The sequence below is a fragment of the Vidua macroura genome, chromosome 3, assembly GCF_024509145.1.
Source record: "Vidua macroura isolate BioBank_ID:100142 chromosome 3, ASM2450914v1, whole genome shotgun sequence".
Classification (NCBI taxonomy): domain Eukaryota; kingdom Metazoa; phylum Chordata; class Aves; order Passeriformes; family Viduidae; genus Vidua; species Vidua macroura.
The window spans coordinates 27,667,816-27,682,523 of NC_071573.1; the positions used below are offsets into that span (position 1 = coordinate 27,667,816).

Sequence of the window (14,708 nt, forward strand, 5' to 3'; positions counted from 1 at the left end):
CAAAGTGAGAAAGGTGATATTGATAAGCAGTAGGGAAGTGGCATGAAGAAAGTTCTTGTCAGCCCTAGTGTTCCCATAAATAAAGTTTAACAAGATGACATAGTCATATTACAGAAAGTCTTGGATATTAAGCTTTCACTGTGCTTCAGTTGTAAAGTTTTTATAGTGCTGTAAATTATATTATGCTCTGGACTTTGGTTTAGTATCCTAGAGTAGAGGCGTGGGAGACATTTGATAGCTGTGTATGTGTTCTGCAATCATAAATCACACTGCTGTTCATGTTGATATGGGAGCATTGCAGCATTTAAAACAACACCAGGAACAAATGCTTTTGTATTCCGTTGACTGTTGGCCTCTCCTGCTGGAATCCAGAAGAATGTGAATTAAAACAGGAACCATGTATTTCTTCTGACATATGTTATCTAAAAATGATTAAATCATTCCATTAATTATCCAGATTACGGAGACTATAAAAAAACTACTGATGTTCATCAGTAAAGTCATGCCCCAGTATCAAAGATTTTATTACTTGAATCAAGTGACAGTGATTTGTACCAAGTATCTGGCCCTTGAGCTAAGCCCCAGCCCTTCAGTGAACTCAGAATTTACTCAGAAATGCGTGAAATCAGCTAACACTTGTAAATCGGATAGCTTTGTTATTCATTAAAGCTAATAAATGACCCATTATTAGGTCTGGGGGTGTGCAAGCCCACAGAAAGCTGTAATTAGCTGCTGTTGTTAGCTGAAAGCACATTCTCAAAGCTAAAAAAGCTGGAAGGCTGGACATAAAGCAAAGACACGTTGTGTTTTCCTTTGTCTCAAGACAATTTGGCAGGATTATGCTGTATGTAAATATTTACAGTACAACAGTGTTTTGAAAAAAATATTCTGCAGGGTCACTATAGCAACCTGCTTAGGAATTTGTAAATCTACCCAAGAATTATTGAAATCAGGAACAAACTGCAGCCCAGATTCCTGCTCTATTGAAAATATATGATAATAAATCTTATCAGCTTTATATTTTTTAAAATTAGCTTTATACATGTGCCTTTGGTGTCCCTTTCCCAGAGCCCTAAGGACTGAGGGGGAAAGGTGCACAGGGCAGAAAGTCTCCCTTTGCACCCTGCCTTGCTGGGAGGGCTCTCACATCAGGAGCCAGGCAATCCCAGCACACAGGAACACAGGAGCAGGTTCCTTTGCACCCATGTGATGCTGGCAGTTCAGTGAGTCTCTGCAGTGACCACAACCAGTTGCTTGTTGCTCACTTGTATCTCCACTGCTGTGCAAACCATTTACCCTGTTCCCTGAGCAATGTGTTCTGCTGTTGCTAAACTTCTCCCTGTCCAACTTGGCACTGCACAGCATAATACTTTCTGCTGAGGTCCTCAGTTCCCTTCCAAAACACTAAAGAAGTCGCCAAGTGTCTTTTATAAATCCTGTGGACATTGTCTTCAAGCTTAAATACCCCAACACATGACCCTAGGCAACTTCTGGCTTGTCCATCATCAGCATCCTTGTTTTTATGATTGAGTGGACCATGTGCAATGTTTAAGCATCTGTAGGACATTTTGGGCCTGTTGCCTTTGGTAAATTGGTGTGTACCACAGAGGTGGCTGTGGGTATGGAACAGCTCCCCAGGATGTGGGGCATGAGGCAGGAAAAATGCTCCAGCTGTGTCACGTTAACAGGAATAAAATGTAAGGGAACATGTCGTTCCTCTCGTTATTTACTTGTGTTTTGGTGACAGCCTGCATTCCGATTTAAATATGGCTCTACTGCCAGCACGATGGAAGCGCACACCAAGCGACGAGGCTCCCGGCCCGCGCGCAGGAAGCTGAAACGCTCCCCAAAGGAGCGGAGCTATCTCCTGCTCTGATGGCAAAGCCGTGTCCTGCCAGGCCAGCCTGTCTTTCCAAACAGTTGGGATGCGTCAGGCCTGATTGAAAGCAGAGGCCCGCGGGACAGGCCTGCCCTCTCGCTGCCTCAGACATACCAAAAAGTCGCTCTCTGTAGCAAACCGTGCAGGGTGCTTCGAGGAGCCTGTTGTCAGAAGCATGCGTAAATGTGAGGTATTGGAACATGAGGAAAAGTTCAGCATAAAATGAAGCATACTAAAAACATCAGTGTATTATTGTCTATTTTGGATCCAATACTGTTCTCCAAAAGCTCTCTGGGAATCAGAAGGGACTGTTTGTAGAGCAAAACACTGCTCAATACCATTTTTTGCTGATATTGGCAGGATCAGACTCTTTCTGCTTACTTGTGAGCAAAGCAATTAAAAGCAATTCCAGAGTCGACTGCCAGTGTTCCTCTTGAGACTGGAGGAAAAAAGGAGGGAGAAAAAGGAGAAACACGAGTTTTCCCTCAAGGATGAACGTGGCTGTGTCTCTGTCATTGACCCACAGTATATTGGCAGGTGATAAGAGAACTGGGCAAATCTCCAACAAGTAGCTGTAGTTGGTAGTAAAAATGCAGTCTGGCTGCTGTGGCTGAAATAAACGGTCATTAGGACTGATTAAAGTCAGATTTAGGGTGATTCAGACAGGCTAAAAGGGGGAAACCACAGGTGGTTTCACATAGTTTATTATATACTTGTGGAGCTCTTTATATGATTCAGTCTAGTACAGTGAAAATGAGTATGTTTATAGATTGTAGTCGGCTTTGGGACAATGCAGGTGGTTTTTGATGGAAAAAAAAATAGAATGAGAATTTAAAGCATTGGCTTTTTTTTTATAGCTCTTGCACTGGTCAGTGATGCTGCAGATTGCTTTTAAAGATGCCTCTCTTAGTTGTCACAATAATTGAGGATCAGTGTGGCCATCATGGGGATGTGACTAACGTGGCAAGAAACTTCTGAGATTTTGGCCTGATCAAAGCAGCATGTTTTGATTGATCAGCACAACCACGTAAAAATATTTAAAACTATAAAAGCTATCACAAAACAAAACTTTTTAGGATTGCCTGGCTTCAGCATAGCAAAGTATCTTGAAGCTCCAAAATGTTTACAAGAAAACATGCTTTGGAGTAGAATCTGTCTTTGTAACTGTGAGCTCTTGTATTACCTCCCCTGTGTTAAACTCCGGATTAAACCCATTGTAAGTGACATCAAGATCAGGCTTACTGCACTGCATTTATTTGCTTTAATCCTCACAAAATTAGTAGATGGAGGAAAGGATTCTTTTTCTGCTGATACCAGTAGGAATACCTTGCATTTCTCTGATCTATTCCTTGCCATTACCTTGATAGACTTTATGTACTCTCTGTCAAGCTATGTGTATGTACACAAAAGTGTAAATTTATGACTGCATTTATAGTATTAGGCAAGCATTTATTGGTTTTAAACACCATTAGTCTGGAAATTGACCAGAACTTTGACCTTTTTATGATGTGATTTACTGCTGTGAGCCTTCAAATTCCAAGGACTCCATTTAAGCAAGTTCCAGGTCTGGGCAGGACAAAAACGTGAGCTGGAGCTGTCTTTAAACCATTGGAGTACTGCTTAATTGAGTAGCTGCACTGTGGTGTCCAATTTAAAGGTGTAGGGGAAGCCCAGCTCTGCTGAAGGCTGGACCTAATGTCATTGCTGGGACACATGTCAGTGGAGGAGCATCCTTCAGGAGGGTCCTTCTAGTTCACGTGAAAGGAGTGCATTTCTTCACAACTCATACAAATAAGGGCTAAAGGGTAAGCTCCCTAAATCAACAATATGCAAGTAAGAGATTCCAGGGATACTTGCCTTTACCATGCAAATGGACAAGGCAGCTGCCTTGCTCTGCTGGAGATGGAGTGAGTTTTGAAGAGAAGTGCAGTTTAGACCATCACTTGATTGGTGTTGCAATGAGTTTTTGATCAGTTCTGACTGTAATAATTTAACAGGAGGTCCCATGTTGGCTTCCCAGGGCAAGCAGAAGTGCATGGCTGGTGTGGGAGCAGGAACCCGGGTGCAGGGCCATCACATATCCTGCTCTCCACTCCTTGTGGCTGCCATCCCATTGGGATGCTCCTAAGGGAAGGCACTCCCAGGCAGCCATTGTTGCTGTTTGCCATGCCAGCCACAGGGGCTGCCTTCCTGCCTTTCCCCTCACTGCTTCCTCCCCTCCCTGTGGGCAGCAGTCCCCAGATTGCAGGTATCCAGTGGCTCCTGCCAGTTGGAGGCCCAGCCAGAAGCTGCCCTTGTGGAGCCCGTGTGATGGTGTGCCTTCCCTCAGATTCCAGTGGCAGTGTTTCCACCGGCGTGGTGCTTGGTGATCTCACAGCCAAAGGAAAATGCTCTTTGCATCTGTGTCACACTGCCATGTGCCTGTTAGCTGTTCCCATGAGTCACTGGAGATGCTTGTGGCTTTCCCTCATGTTAGAACAGCTTTCCCTCATGTCAGGGAACAGTGAGGAGAGAAGGGACAGCCACAGGGCTCTGCTGTGTGGTGACACTCCCCTTGCATGGCTTTTTCCATCCTCTCTTGCAGACTCAAACCAGGACTTTGCCATCACAGTTACTGCTGGTTCAACTCCGTTGATTAATGTGTCTGAGCTGCCCAGATGATTTGCCAGGCTTGGTCACCTTGAAAAAGGCAATGGAAAGGGAGAACTTTATCTCCTACCTCCGAATCACTGCTACTCTTTTGAAGTCTGTGTATGTGAGCTGAGAGCCTAAACCCCTGAGAGCTGTATTGGGAGCAGTGCTAAGGAGAAGGGAAGTGCCTTAGGCCTATTAAGAAGCAGATCTGTGCTCAGAGGAGTTTAAATATTTTAAATATTAAATAAGGGTCCTCAAGGTGCCCTTTCTCCCTTGCCTGAAGAAAAACACATGATGTGATGTAGGGCTGGTCTTAGTGCTGTGATGGTGTGCTGAGGGATGCCACAGCTTCCTCCCAGCCCCAGCGTGGAGCCTGTCAGACTCCCAAAGTGCCCTGGAGAAGGGCTGGGACATGCTCCCTGCTGACATGGAGAATCAGGCAGATGCTTCATCTCCTGCTGCTACAGCAAGGACCATCATGTGAATGCCCCCCTGTGGCATGGGGCTTGGCACAGTGCAGTGTGAGGTGGCCGTTCTGTGGTATGCAAAGAGGAGCTGTGGATAATCACATTTTATATCCAGTCAACATAGCATGTGTGCTGATACAAATGGTTACATACAGTGCTAATGACAGGGATTTTTTTTGCTTTTAATTTGTGCACATCATTTTACTGTCCTAGGCTGTGAGGTACAAATCAATACTCAGCAGTTCCATGTGAAGACAAGAGAATATTCTGTTACATTCAATTATTGTTACACTACAGTTGATACAGAAACTGGGAAAAAAGGGACTTTTACCTAGACAACAGTTTGATTTATGCTCTGACTTCTCTTCAGAAGAAATGCATAAATATTTTTGATGGAGAAATGACCAGTCATAATGTGGAACTACATTTTGATTTTTTTTTCTTGTGCATGAATCTGCATTTCCTGAATTAAGAAAACATTTTGCTTTTGATTTAACTGGGACATGATCAGCTCTGATTTTGCTTCTTGTTTGGGAATGTTTCTTATGATACTTTAAATGAGCTAGGGCTTAAAATAGAATGTATTTACTATATTTGTTTCCAACTATTCCAGACTGTGTGGTGAGAATGAGCACTCGTGAATGTGCACTTCTTTTCCCAGTTGAAACATTGACAGTTTGGAGTAGCAGACACATTTGCCTTTGACTCAGTGGTGTTCATACAGTGTGCTGTATGAAATATTAGCAGGCTGAATCAGCAGAGCAGGCAGAAAATGCCTGAACCAAAGTGACTTAAGAATAGACTGTGAGTCAGGGCAGGCAGCTCTGGTTTCCATAATAGATACAATTAGAAGAAATATAGAATGTATTTAGTTTTTTGAATAGGACGTGGGGAGGAGAGACAGGAGGGAACCATTAATTTGTGCGTCTGGAGGCTAAATAGAAATGTTTATAAATGATCAGTTGAATTTGCTGATGCATTCATTAGAGAAAGCCCTGTTAGTGGCTGGGAAAGTGAGAGGAGCTGTGAACAGAGAACAAGAGGCAGCTCATAAAGGCAAGTGAGACTGAACGGCAGCCAAGGGAGAGGAGCAGTCGGTGGGGCAGAGCGGAGGCGCTGGGCGAGGACCACGCTGACATGCTCCTGCTACTTTCCCCCCTGCCTTCTCTTCAGAGGCCCATCAAGCGACTCCTCTTTTGTCCTAATCCGAGCAAGCAAAAAAAGTTTGCTTAATTAAAAGCCTGTCTTTTCTTCCTTCTCTAAAGGAGCCAGAGAAAAATAGCATGCTCTTCTGAGGGAGAGGGAGGGCTGGGAACGCCTGGTCAGGTCTCACCCCGACAATCCTGCTCACTGTTGAGAAGTAGGACAGTGAGTCAGTTCATTCAAGTGGATGCTGTTTATTCAATGGGGCATTCTTCCTGTAAAACTCCTAATAAAACCAAAGCCTTGCCTCCGCAGTGGGGAAGGGGAAGGGGTTTTTTGCACAGACTGTTTATTTACAGATGCTTTCTGGAGAAAAAGGTGAGAAGAAGAAAGGAGGAAAGGAAAAGGAAAGGAAAGTGCAGAGCTATAAACACGTTTGGGAGTAAACCAGAGCTGGTACAGTCTAAACCGTCAGCTTTTCCATCATATATCCAGCTCCTAAGCTGTTCTAATAAACCTTGCCTGTTAAAACCAGCCAGTTTACTGGAGCTTTCCAACCACTGCTTTGCTCCTATTTGCAGAGTACAGACGGGTGCCTGAAGCCTTTATTCCTGATGAGAACTACAGATGCTGGCCATCCTACCATCACAAGGGCTGCCTCCTCTCCGTGTTTGATGTCAACGAAGCCATTGAGATCTGTGACAGCTACTCCCAGTGTAAAGCTTTTGTTCTGACTAACCAGACGACTTGGACAGGTAGGTCTTGGATGCTGTGGAGCAGAACTGGGTCACCTATTCTGGCTGCTCTAAGTGTTTTAATAGAGCTAGAGGAGTGTATTGTGCTGGGCTGTGGGAGCCAGGAGCAGCATCTAGAAGTGAGGTAGTTTCTGAAGGTTCAGCTGAGGCAGCTTCTTTTTTGGTGAGGTTTGTCTTTGCCAGCTGTCAGGAGAGCAGAAACTACAGACAGGCTCACAGGAGCTGGTACTAGAGGACTAAGCAGGAGGATCCCAGGTTACCAAACCACAGGATATGAAATGTTATTTTTTTTTGCATTTTTGTGCTTCTGGGAGCTGTGAACAAGCACTTCCATGGAACCAAGTAAAATCTAATTCCTGTTAACCTTGTCTATGGCTAACCAGTGACTACTAGGTCATCATGTCAGACCATCTGTAGTTGGAATATTGAAGTTAATTGATATACTAAAAAAATATTTATTCTGGCACAGGGAAATTCATAGGAAGTTTAGAGCAGCTTCTATCTCAGGTTACAATATTAAAAGCAAATGGGACTTGACAGCAATATTTGTAGTCTTATTTGTCATTCTCTTTGCCATACCATTCCTGAGGCACGACCACTTGAGTCCCTGAAACCTGCAGCTTGGAAATTTGCTCAGTAGTTAAGGCATCCCATTTGCCATGTAATACTTTTAAAGAAAATAGTGTTATGGGAGCCCCCTAGAGAGGCAGGCTGGGAGCAAATAGCATTTGATTTTCTCAAGTTTAGAGAGGGAAGGCAGAAGTACAGCAGATATGGAGTGTATCTATGTGCTGCAAGGAAAGGAAGGGATTTTGCAGGTCTGTGGGGCAGCAGGAGCTTGTTGGGAGGCAGGAGTGTGAATAAGGTGCCAGGTCAGTGAGTGTGGGGAGATAGAAGAGCTGTGCTGTGGCTCCCACAGACACCAAACAAAGAAACCTTGCCAAATTCAGCCCCCACTGGCCTTGGATATACATGCAGCAGGTGCCTTATGCTACCCAGGCTGTTGTCACTTGCTGCTGCTTTTTATCTGAGGACTAGAAACCTTGTTCCAGCCCAGAGTTACAAAGTGATCAGCAAGAGCTGTTTCAGAGAAAGTCATGTTTCATACACATTGCACTGATCAGTTTTGTAAAGATCAAGCATGCAAATATGATTCTGCTTCTGCACAGTCAAACCAATGTCCTTCATTTAAGCCCTCAACCCAAGCCTGTTTTTATCAGTGGGAGTCTCAAAATACTTTTTTAAAGACCCCATGGAATTTGTATGAAAGTCTTCAGACCTTTCTTTCATTTACTGTGCTAGCTGAGCACAGCTGTATCTTGACCATAATTAGGTAAGAGTAAAGATACTGAAACCAGGGGAACTTCGGTGTCATTTTAGACAAAAACAATTCAGGTTTATAGCAGCTGAAGTTAAGAGAGAGTTCAGTCTTGCATGGCCTGAAGAATGCATAGGTTGAAGTAGAATTTGAAGTGTCAGCATTTTAAGGTAGGCAACCTTTTGCTCATCACTTCTAAATATTTTCCCCTTCCTCCTCTTTCCTATTTAATGCAGGTCGACAGCTTGTCTTCTTCAAGATGGCCTCAAATCATATTGTGCCTGATCCTGACAAGATAACATATGTGAAGGTGACAGACTGACACCTAAAGTGGCTCAGTCTGACACGTGAGTGATAAGAGCTGTTTGTGTATAAATATAGGCAGCTGTTAGGTAGAAGGCGGCTGTGGCCGGAAAATAATTGCACTATTACTCATTCTAATCTATAGAGTGCTAAAGGAAACTTTAAAGAAATAACCTGCATGACCAGGATGAATGTGCAATAAAACAAGATTTTGAAAATGTGATTTAAAAAAAAAGCAAAACAACCCAAAGCAAAGTACAAGAGATTATACACTGTTAGAATATAATTTTGGTTATAAATCAGCTGGCAGCTCTGGCTCTTCTAAGCAAGGTTAGCATAACATTTCTGACCTATACATGTGTGTCCAGGGGTGAAAGCTGATAATTTCTCTGGGAAGCCTGTATCCTCCACACTGGTATTTATTTGGGCACGTACAATCACAACAGAGGAACTGAAGCGTATCAGTTTGTCTGCTGAATAGCAAACGTTGCTGAGGACAATCAGCATTTGTGTTCAAGCTATGGAACACGCAATGCCGGCATATTTGTCTAACGGAAGGAATTGCTTATGTTTAGAATTGCAAGACTGCAACTAATTTTCATTTTTGCTTCCAATGTTATCATAAAGTTTCATTTTTAATTTGAAAGAGCCATTTTGTGGATCTAGCAAATCACATAAGCATATGAAAAGTCCCACTGAAAGGGCAGGGACTTACCCAAGTGCCGAGTGCTTTGCTGGATAGGCCTGAGCATATGCTTACAATTAAGCCTGTGCTTAAGACTTTTGTTGAATCAGTTTGAATTGTTCAGGAAGCCACATCTTTGACAGACTGGCAAAGCAGTCCAGCTGGTTGAACAGTATTCATTTAATTACTATCTTGCAGTTATTCATACCTTTTATCATCAGGTCCTTGGTTTTCTAAGGCATCGCTTGCTGATTCATAGAGTCAATGAAGTAAATTACCTTAATGATGTCAAATGAATGCTAGCCTTAATTCTATATAAAATGCATCTTAAAGGCAGGGTGTGTCTAGAAAATTTGCTTTCAGTGAAAGCAATGAAGTAAATGCTAAAGTGACCAATGTCATACTGTTTTGTAGTTTGTACAGTCAGGAAAAAAATGTGCTTTTGTTTCTCAAATTGTTTATTTTTGTAAAAAAAAAAAAAAAAGATAAATAAAATTTCTTTTATTCTTTGTTTTTGTGTGTTTGTGTTTCAAATAAATGCCTCAATTCAATGTATTGTATGTAAATGTAAACCTGGGATATTTTTTCCATAAAGGACTGAGGTTGTTCCAGTGTCTCCCAGAGAAGGGTCTGTTGGTGCCTGGAGTACTTGGTGGCTTTGCCTGTGTGGTGCCTGTCACAAAGTGAGTCATGGTTAGCAGGCAGTGGTTGAGCAGCCTTTGCTGCTCTGCTCTGCCTTAGGTTGGTATCAGCCTTTTAGCACTTGGAAGGGGCAATGGTGAGAGCAGGACTTGATAGACTTGCTTGTTGGGCCAAAAGGGAAGCTGGGCAGCAGCTCCTGCCAGGGAGGGCAGGGAAGGAGAGCAGGAGAGCCAGGGAAGTCGGGCAGCAGTGTGGGGTGCAGGAGGGAAGGTCTGACAGTGACACCGTGGGCAGCGGGTCTCGCCTCGCTGCGGTTTCTCTGAGGTCACCGACGCCTGATGCCCTAATGGTCTGGCAATTGGCTGAAGTGAGTCCTGTAATGGCTGTAACTCACAAATTATCAAACTCCCAGCCCTAATAGTTCAGCTGATTGTGTCACCGTGCACTTAGGAACCCATCAATCATACTGTGGTAATAAACAAACACTATGGATTCTTTTAAAATTGCTGCATAAATCATGCCAACACATACTGCACAGTTCATTGAAGTGATATGGGTTGTTGGCACTGAGGTGCTGGTATGTATTTTGAAAGTCTTTAACCTCCTGTGATTTCCTTCCCATTAAGCACTGCACAGTTCCAAAAATACCCAGCATTTAAAAACGTTCTTTAAATTTAAATCCTTTAGTTGCATTCCTATGTAAAAAATGCTAACATTTAAAAGAAAAAAAAAAAAGGCATTCAGGGTAATACTTTAAAGCTGTAGTAGGTAACCTCAATAATTTCATTCCATCACTTTCTGCACACTGGAAAAAGAATGCCTCTTTAGTCAGGAATTGTTTATCCCTAGAATTAAACAAAGTTGCCAAACCAATTTATATCAGCTTTTGCAAACAGAGATCATGTAAGCAAGAAAGAAACATAGCTGTGAGCCAAGAAGCTGGATTTTAAATTTCAGCGGTAATCAACTTTTTACAGGCCAGTTTTATAACTCTGAAAGTAAGGCTTTCCAGTGGAAATGCTGATTAAAATCTTAGATGCGATACTACAATAAGAGAATTTAACAGCTGTAGTAAGCACTGGCAAAATTCTGAATTTATGTGGAGAAAGTGATTTTTGCAGCAGTGGGTCTGATTCAGCAGCGCCTGACTGGCACATGTGGCATGGACACCCTTAAGAAGCCACAGAGGAGGAGGAAGAGGAGGAAGCAAGGCACAAAGCGAGTTGGCAGGTCTGGGCCAGTCAGCCTGGGACCTGCTTCATGTTTTCTGTGGAAAAGGCATTTCTATCTGTTTTTTCCCCTAACTTTTGGACTGCTTTTTACATTTCCTGGCTTCCTCAAGCCACAAGGTAGAAATATGAAAGAAGACACCCACAGGGCTTTAATGACTGCTGTCTGTGTGTGCACATGCACGTGTGTGTATGTGTATACGTATTTATGTACGTGTCATGCTGAACAGGGAGAGCTTATTTCCTCAGTGAAAAACCAATTGCCTGTGCACAAAATGAAGTGCTAAACAGGATGTTGAGTTCATCTGGAGAAGTGAGAGCTGTGTGAGGCTATGGGTGCTGCAGCTCTGCAAGGGGCTGTGCTGAGTGTTTGGCCCAGTCCAGCACCATGTTGTCCTGCCTGGTCTGAGGCTCAGAGCACCTCCAAGAGCTGCCCAGTGCCTCCTCCACTGTTTGGTGAGGAGGTGGTTCTAGCCCCACCACTGGGAATAGGCTCCAGGCAATGAAACAAGCACTGACCAGCATCACCTTCAGCCTGAGGGTTGCAGGGGAGACATGCCAAGAGCTTTCATCTTTGCTTGGACCAAAATAAAAATGTGTTCTTCTATTTTTCTCTGTCTTCTCTGAGCCTACTGCTTGATCTCAGCTCATTTTTCTGAGCTTTGTCCCCAACTTCAGTGTGTCTTTTTAAGTACAAAGCTGAAGTCTCCTGTAATCAGCTTCAAACAGGTGGTCACAACTCACATAACATCTGGGAGAAATCTATGGTGGAATTGGTAATACTGCCATGAGCATTCATAGCCATGAAGACAAAGCTTGAAAACAAGTGGGCCCTGTTTCCAGCTGAGAGGTTCAGGTAAGTTTGTATAAGGAGTGAAGGGGGTTGGATGGGCAGTGAGATGCTGGTGAAGAATGTCAGAGAGGTACTTTCAACATGAGATAAAGGAGTTCAGTGTAGTACAATTATTTGTGATTTTCACTGCCTCTCACTGCTTCAATGAGGCATTTTGCTTAGTCCTTCTGCCAGTCATGATCAAGTTTCCCATAAGATTTGTGAGATTGGTGGGAATGATGGAGTGGGGTGCAGGGAGGACAGCAACCTGGCATGAAGGCAGCTCTTCCTGTTGCAGTTACTGTCTGTGGTGTGGCAACCATAGGGGACACTCACCTGTGGGGTAGGACCTGACCATGGTAGCTACACAGTGAAGATCTTGTCCCTGCCTCTGAAATTCACCTTATCAACTTGTACTAAGAGGATTTGTAATTCAAAACATATGGAAGGTGGCAGTGAATATCCAGAGATCATATTATGTTACCTGTCAGGAAATAATAATAATATGAACAGTGATGATGTGAACACTGATGTTCAGATTTAGTAGGGAGAGCTTATGTTGTATTCTTTAGCATGAAATTTTTGAAGGCTTAACTATAACCTACTATTGGGAGGGGAAAAAAAAAAAGAAAAAATGGAGTGGCAAGACTGTTCACAAGTTTTTTTGAGGAAAACATATCCCTAATCTTTTGGTCAAATGTGAAATGGTGTTGAAAGAAGTCAAACAGATTTGGGTTGAAAAGACTCATCTGAACTTTTCATCAATCAACTGCAGAAACAAAAAATGGGACTCAAAGAAGAAGAGGAACATTGGTGGAAAGAATGAAGTATAAAAGACTTCACAATCATACTCTGCTTAATGTTTTTTGAGATGTGATCATTGAATTTTTTTTTTTTTTTTTTTTGGTCATGAAAATATATTTTTTTCCTCTCTGTATGTTTTAAGCAGGAGAAAAACATGTTGGGCTGCCCTCCATTAGAGCTCCCAGGGCATGCAGAGTCCCTGTCCTTCCTTCAGCACAGACATGGGCCTTGGCATTTGAACTCTAATAAGTAGACTTCTTGCAAGTAAGTACAAGTGATGTTTTTTCTAATTGGAATGGATGCTTTTAAGAGGTGCATTTAAAAAATGTGAAGGAAACAAGCTATGTTGCTTCCCTTTGTGCTTGTGTACAGTCAAGAGCTCCCTTTGTGTAATAGGTGCCCCACTTCTCTGCAAACTGATGGGAAATATAATTCAGTAGGAGCCACCCTCATTTTGAAACTGTCTTTGATGTCAAGCCAGAGGGCAAACAACACATTTATTGGAAATTGTGGCTTTTAAACAAAAAATCCCTGCTAACCACAGTTTTTCAGCAAATGACTGGGAGGCTGAGAAGGAAGACTAAACTATCCAGAGGCTACTTGAAATGATAAAGTCAGAATCTGATCTTACTTAGCTTGATTTTACCAGTATAGATCAGTTAATCTGTGATTTACATAAAACAGTATCAAACTGTTAGATTTTCAAGTATCTGCAAAGAAGGAACTCAATAAAACCAACCTCTTGGATCTAAATGTTTGAGCCATAGAAGTGAGAAAAAATACACTGATTTTCCCATATGTACATGACCATGTGAGCACATGTAGGTTCCTGTGAAATTTAAACAGTGACAACATGAGGCTTATCTTTCTTTTAGATGGAAGCTTTAACAAGATACAGAAAATTAAAGACATATTATTTAATAAATAATGCCAGGAAGGGAGTATGAATTCTACACATTTACACTCAGTGTTTAATAGGTATAATGCCATTCCTATTTATCATCCTTCTGCCAACTTCAAGTATGCCCTAAGAACAAGTTCCAGTTTTCAATACTACAAGTACCTGGCATGTATGAAGATAATGGTACAAATTGTTATTTATGAATTACAGCTGTCCATAAATAGAGTAGAAGGAATGTAGAGCAGCCAGTCAGACAAATAGATGACCAGGGGCACAGTGGCACTTTTAGAAGTGGGTGTATTTAATGTTTTATACAAGACCTTGTATAAAGTTGGGGTTTGTACAAGTTCATGACCTATGAAAAACCTCATATGACTTACTGGCAGGTACTGTCTCATTCTTGGGCACAAGCTGTTGGTCATCATGCGTGCTACTATTTGTACATTTTTACCATCCTGTTCTTTAACCCACATGAGATACAAACCTAAAGCCTGTTTAAAGAATGGAAACGCTTCAATTAAATGTCAGGTTTTGATTTGTACATGGCTCTGATTTGTGATTCATTATAGAACTTTGGTCAATGACAGCTCTTAAATGGAAAGAATATTACAGAAGCAAAAAATAATGCACATTCATGCAGTGAATTTGTGAAGAGACTGCACTGTGTACATGGAGAACTGAAAAGTTTAATGACTTGGATTGTGGGTCAAAGTGGCAGATGTGAAAAGAAATCACCATTTTGTTGCCTTATATTGCAACACATGTTCCATGGCCTATAATTATTATGATATACAGTCCATTTCTTAGAGACTGAGCTCCTGGAATTGTGTATTCATAGGTGAACAAACTCCTCTTTTCCTCTTCTTACCAACTACTAAAGAGGAGGAGTAAAAGAGAGCTCTATGAGTATAAAAATACTCTTGCAATTCAGAAACCAGGGTAGCTGTGGTGCAGTGGCCTCTGCATGGCTTCTGTGCAGTAACAATCAATGGGCAAGAATTGGTGGCTAAAGTTAGCAGTAATTCCAAAGTGGATGTTGGAGCTAACCAAAAAATATCACTGGATGGCAAACATGTCTCATTCTAAAAGTAATAGGAAAGCGACATGAGAACAATA

The 14,708-nt window shown here is 42.3% G+C and overlaps 1 protein-coding gene across 2 annotated transcripts in view; it reads left to right on the plus strand.

Annotated features, from left to right (window-relative positions):
* PKDCC (protein kinase domain containing, cytoplasmic) overlaps nt 1–9,694 on the plus strand; it is a 36,462-nt gene extending 26,768 nt beyond the window's left edge. For both annotated transcript variants that reach the window (XM_053974540.1, XM_053974539.1), the window contains exons 6-7: nt 6,705–6,878; nt 8,433–9,694. In XM_053974540.1, coding sequence (XP_053830515.1) covers nt 6,705–6,878; nt 8,433–8,518 — 260 coding nt within the window. In that variant the 3' untranslated portion in view covers nt 8,519–9,694. The remainder of the gene's footprint in view (nt 1–6,704; nt 6,879–8,432) is intronic.
* Nucleotides 9,695–14,708: the final 5,014 nt, after the last annotated feature.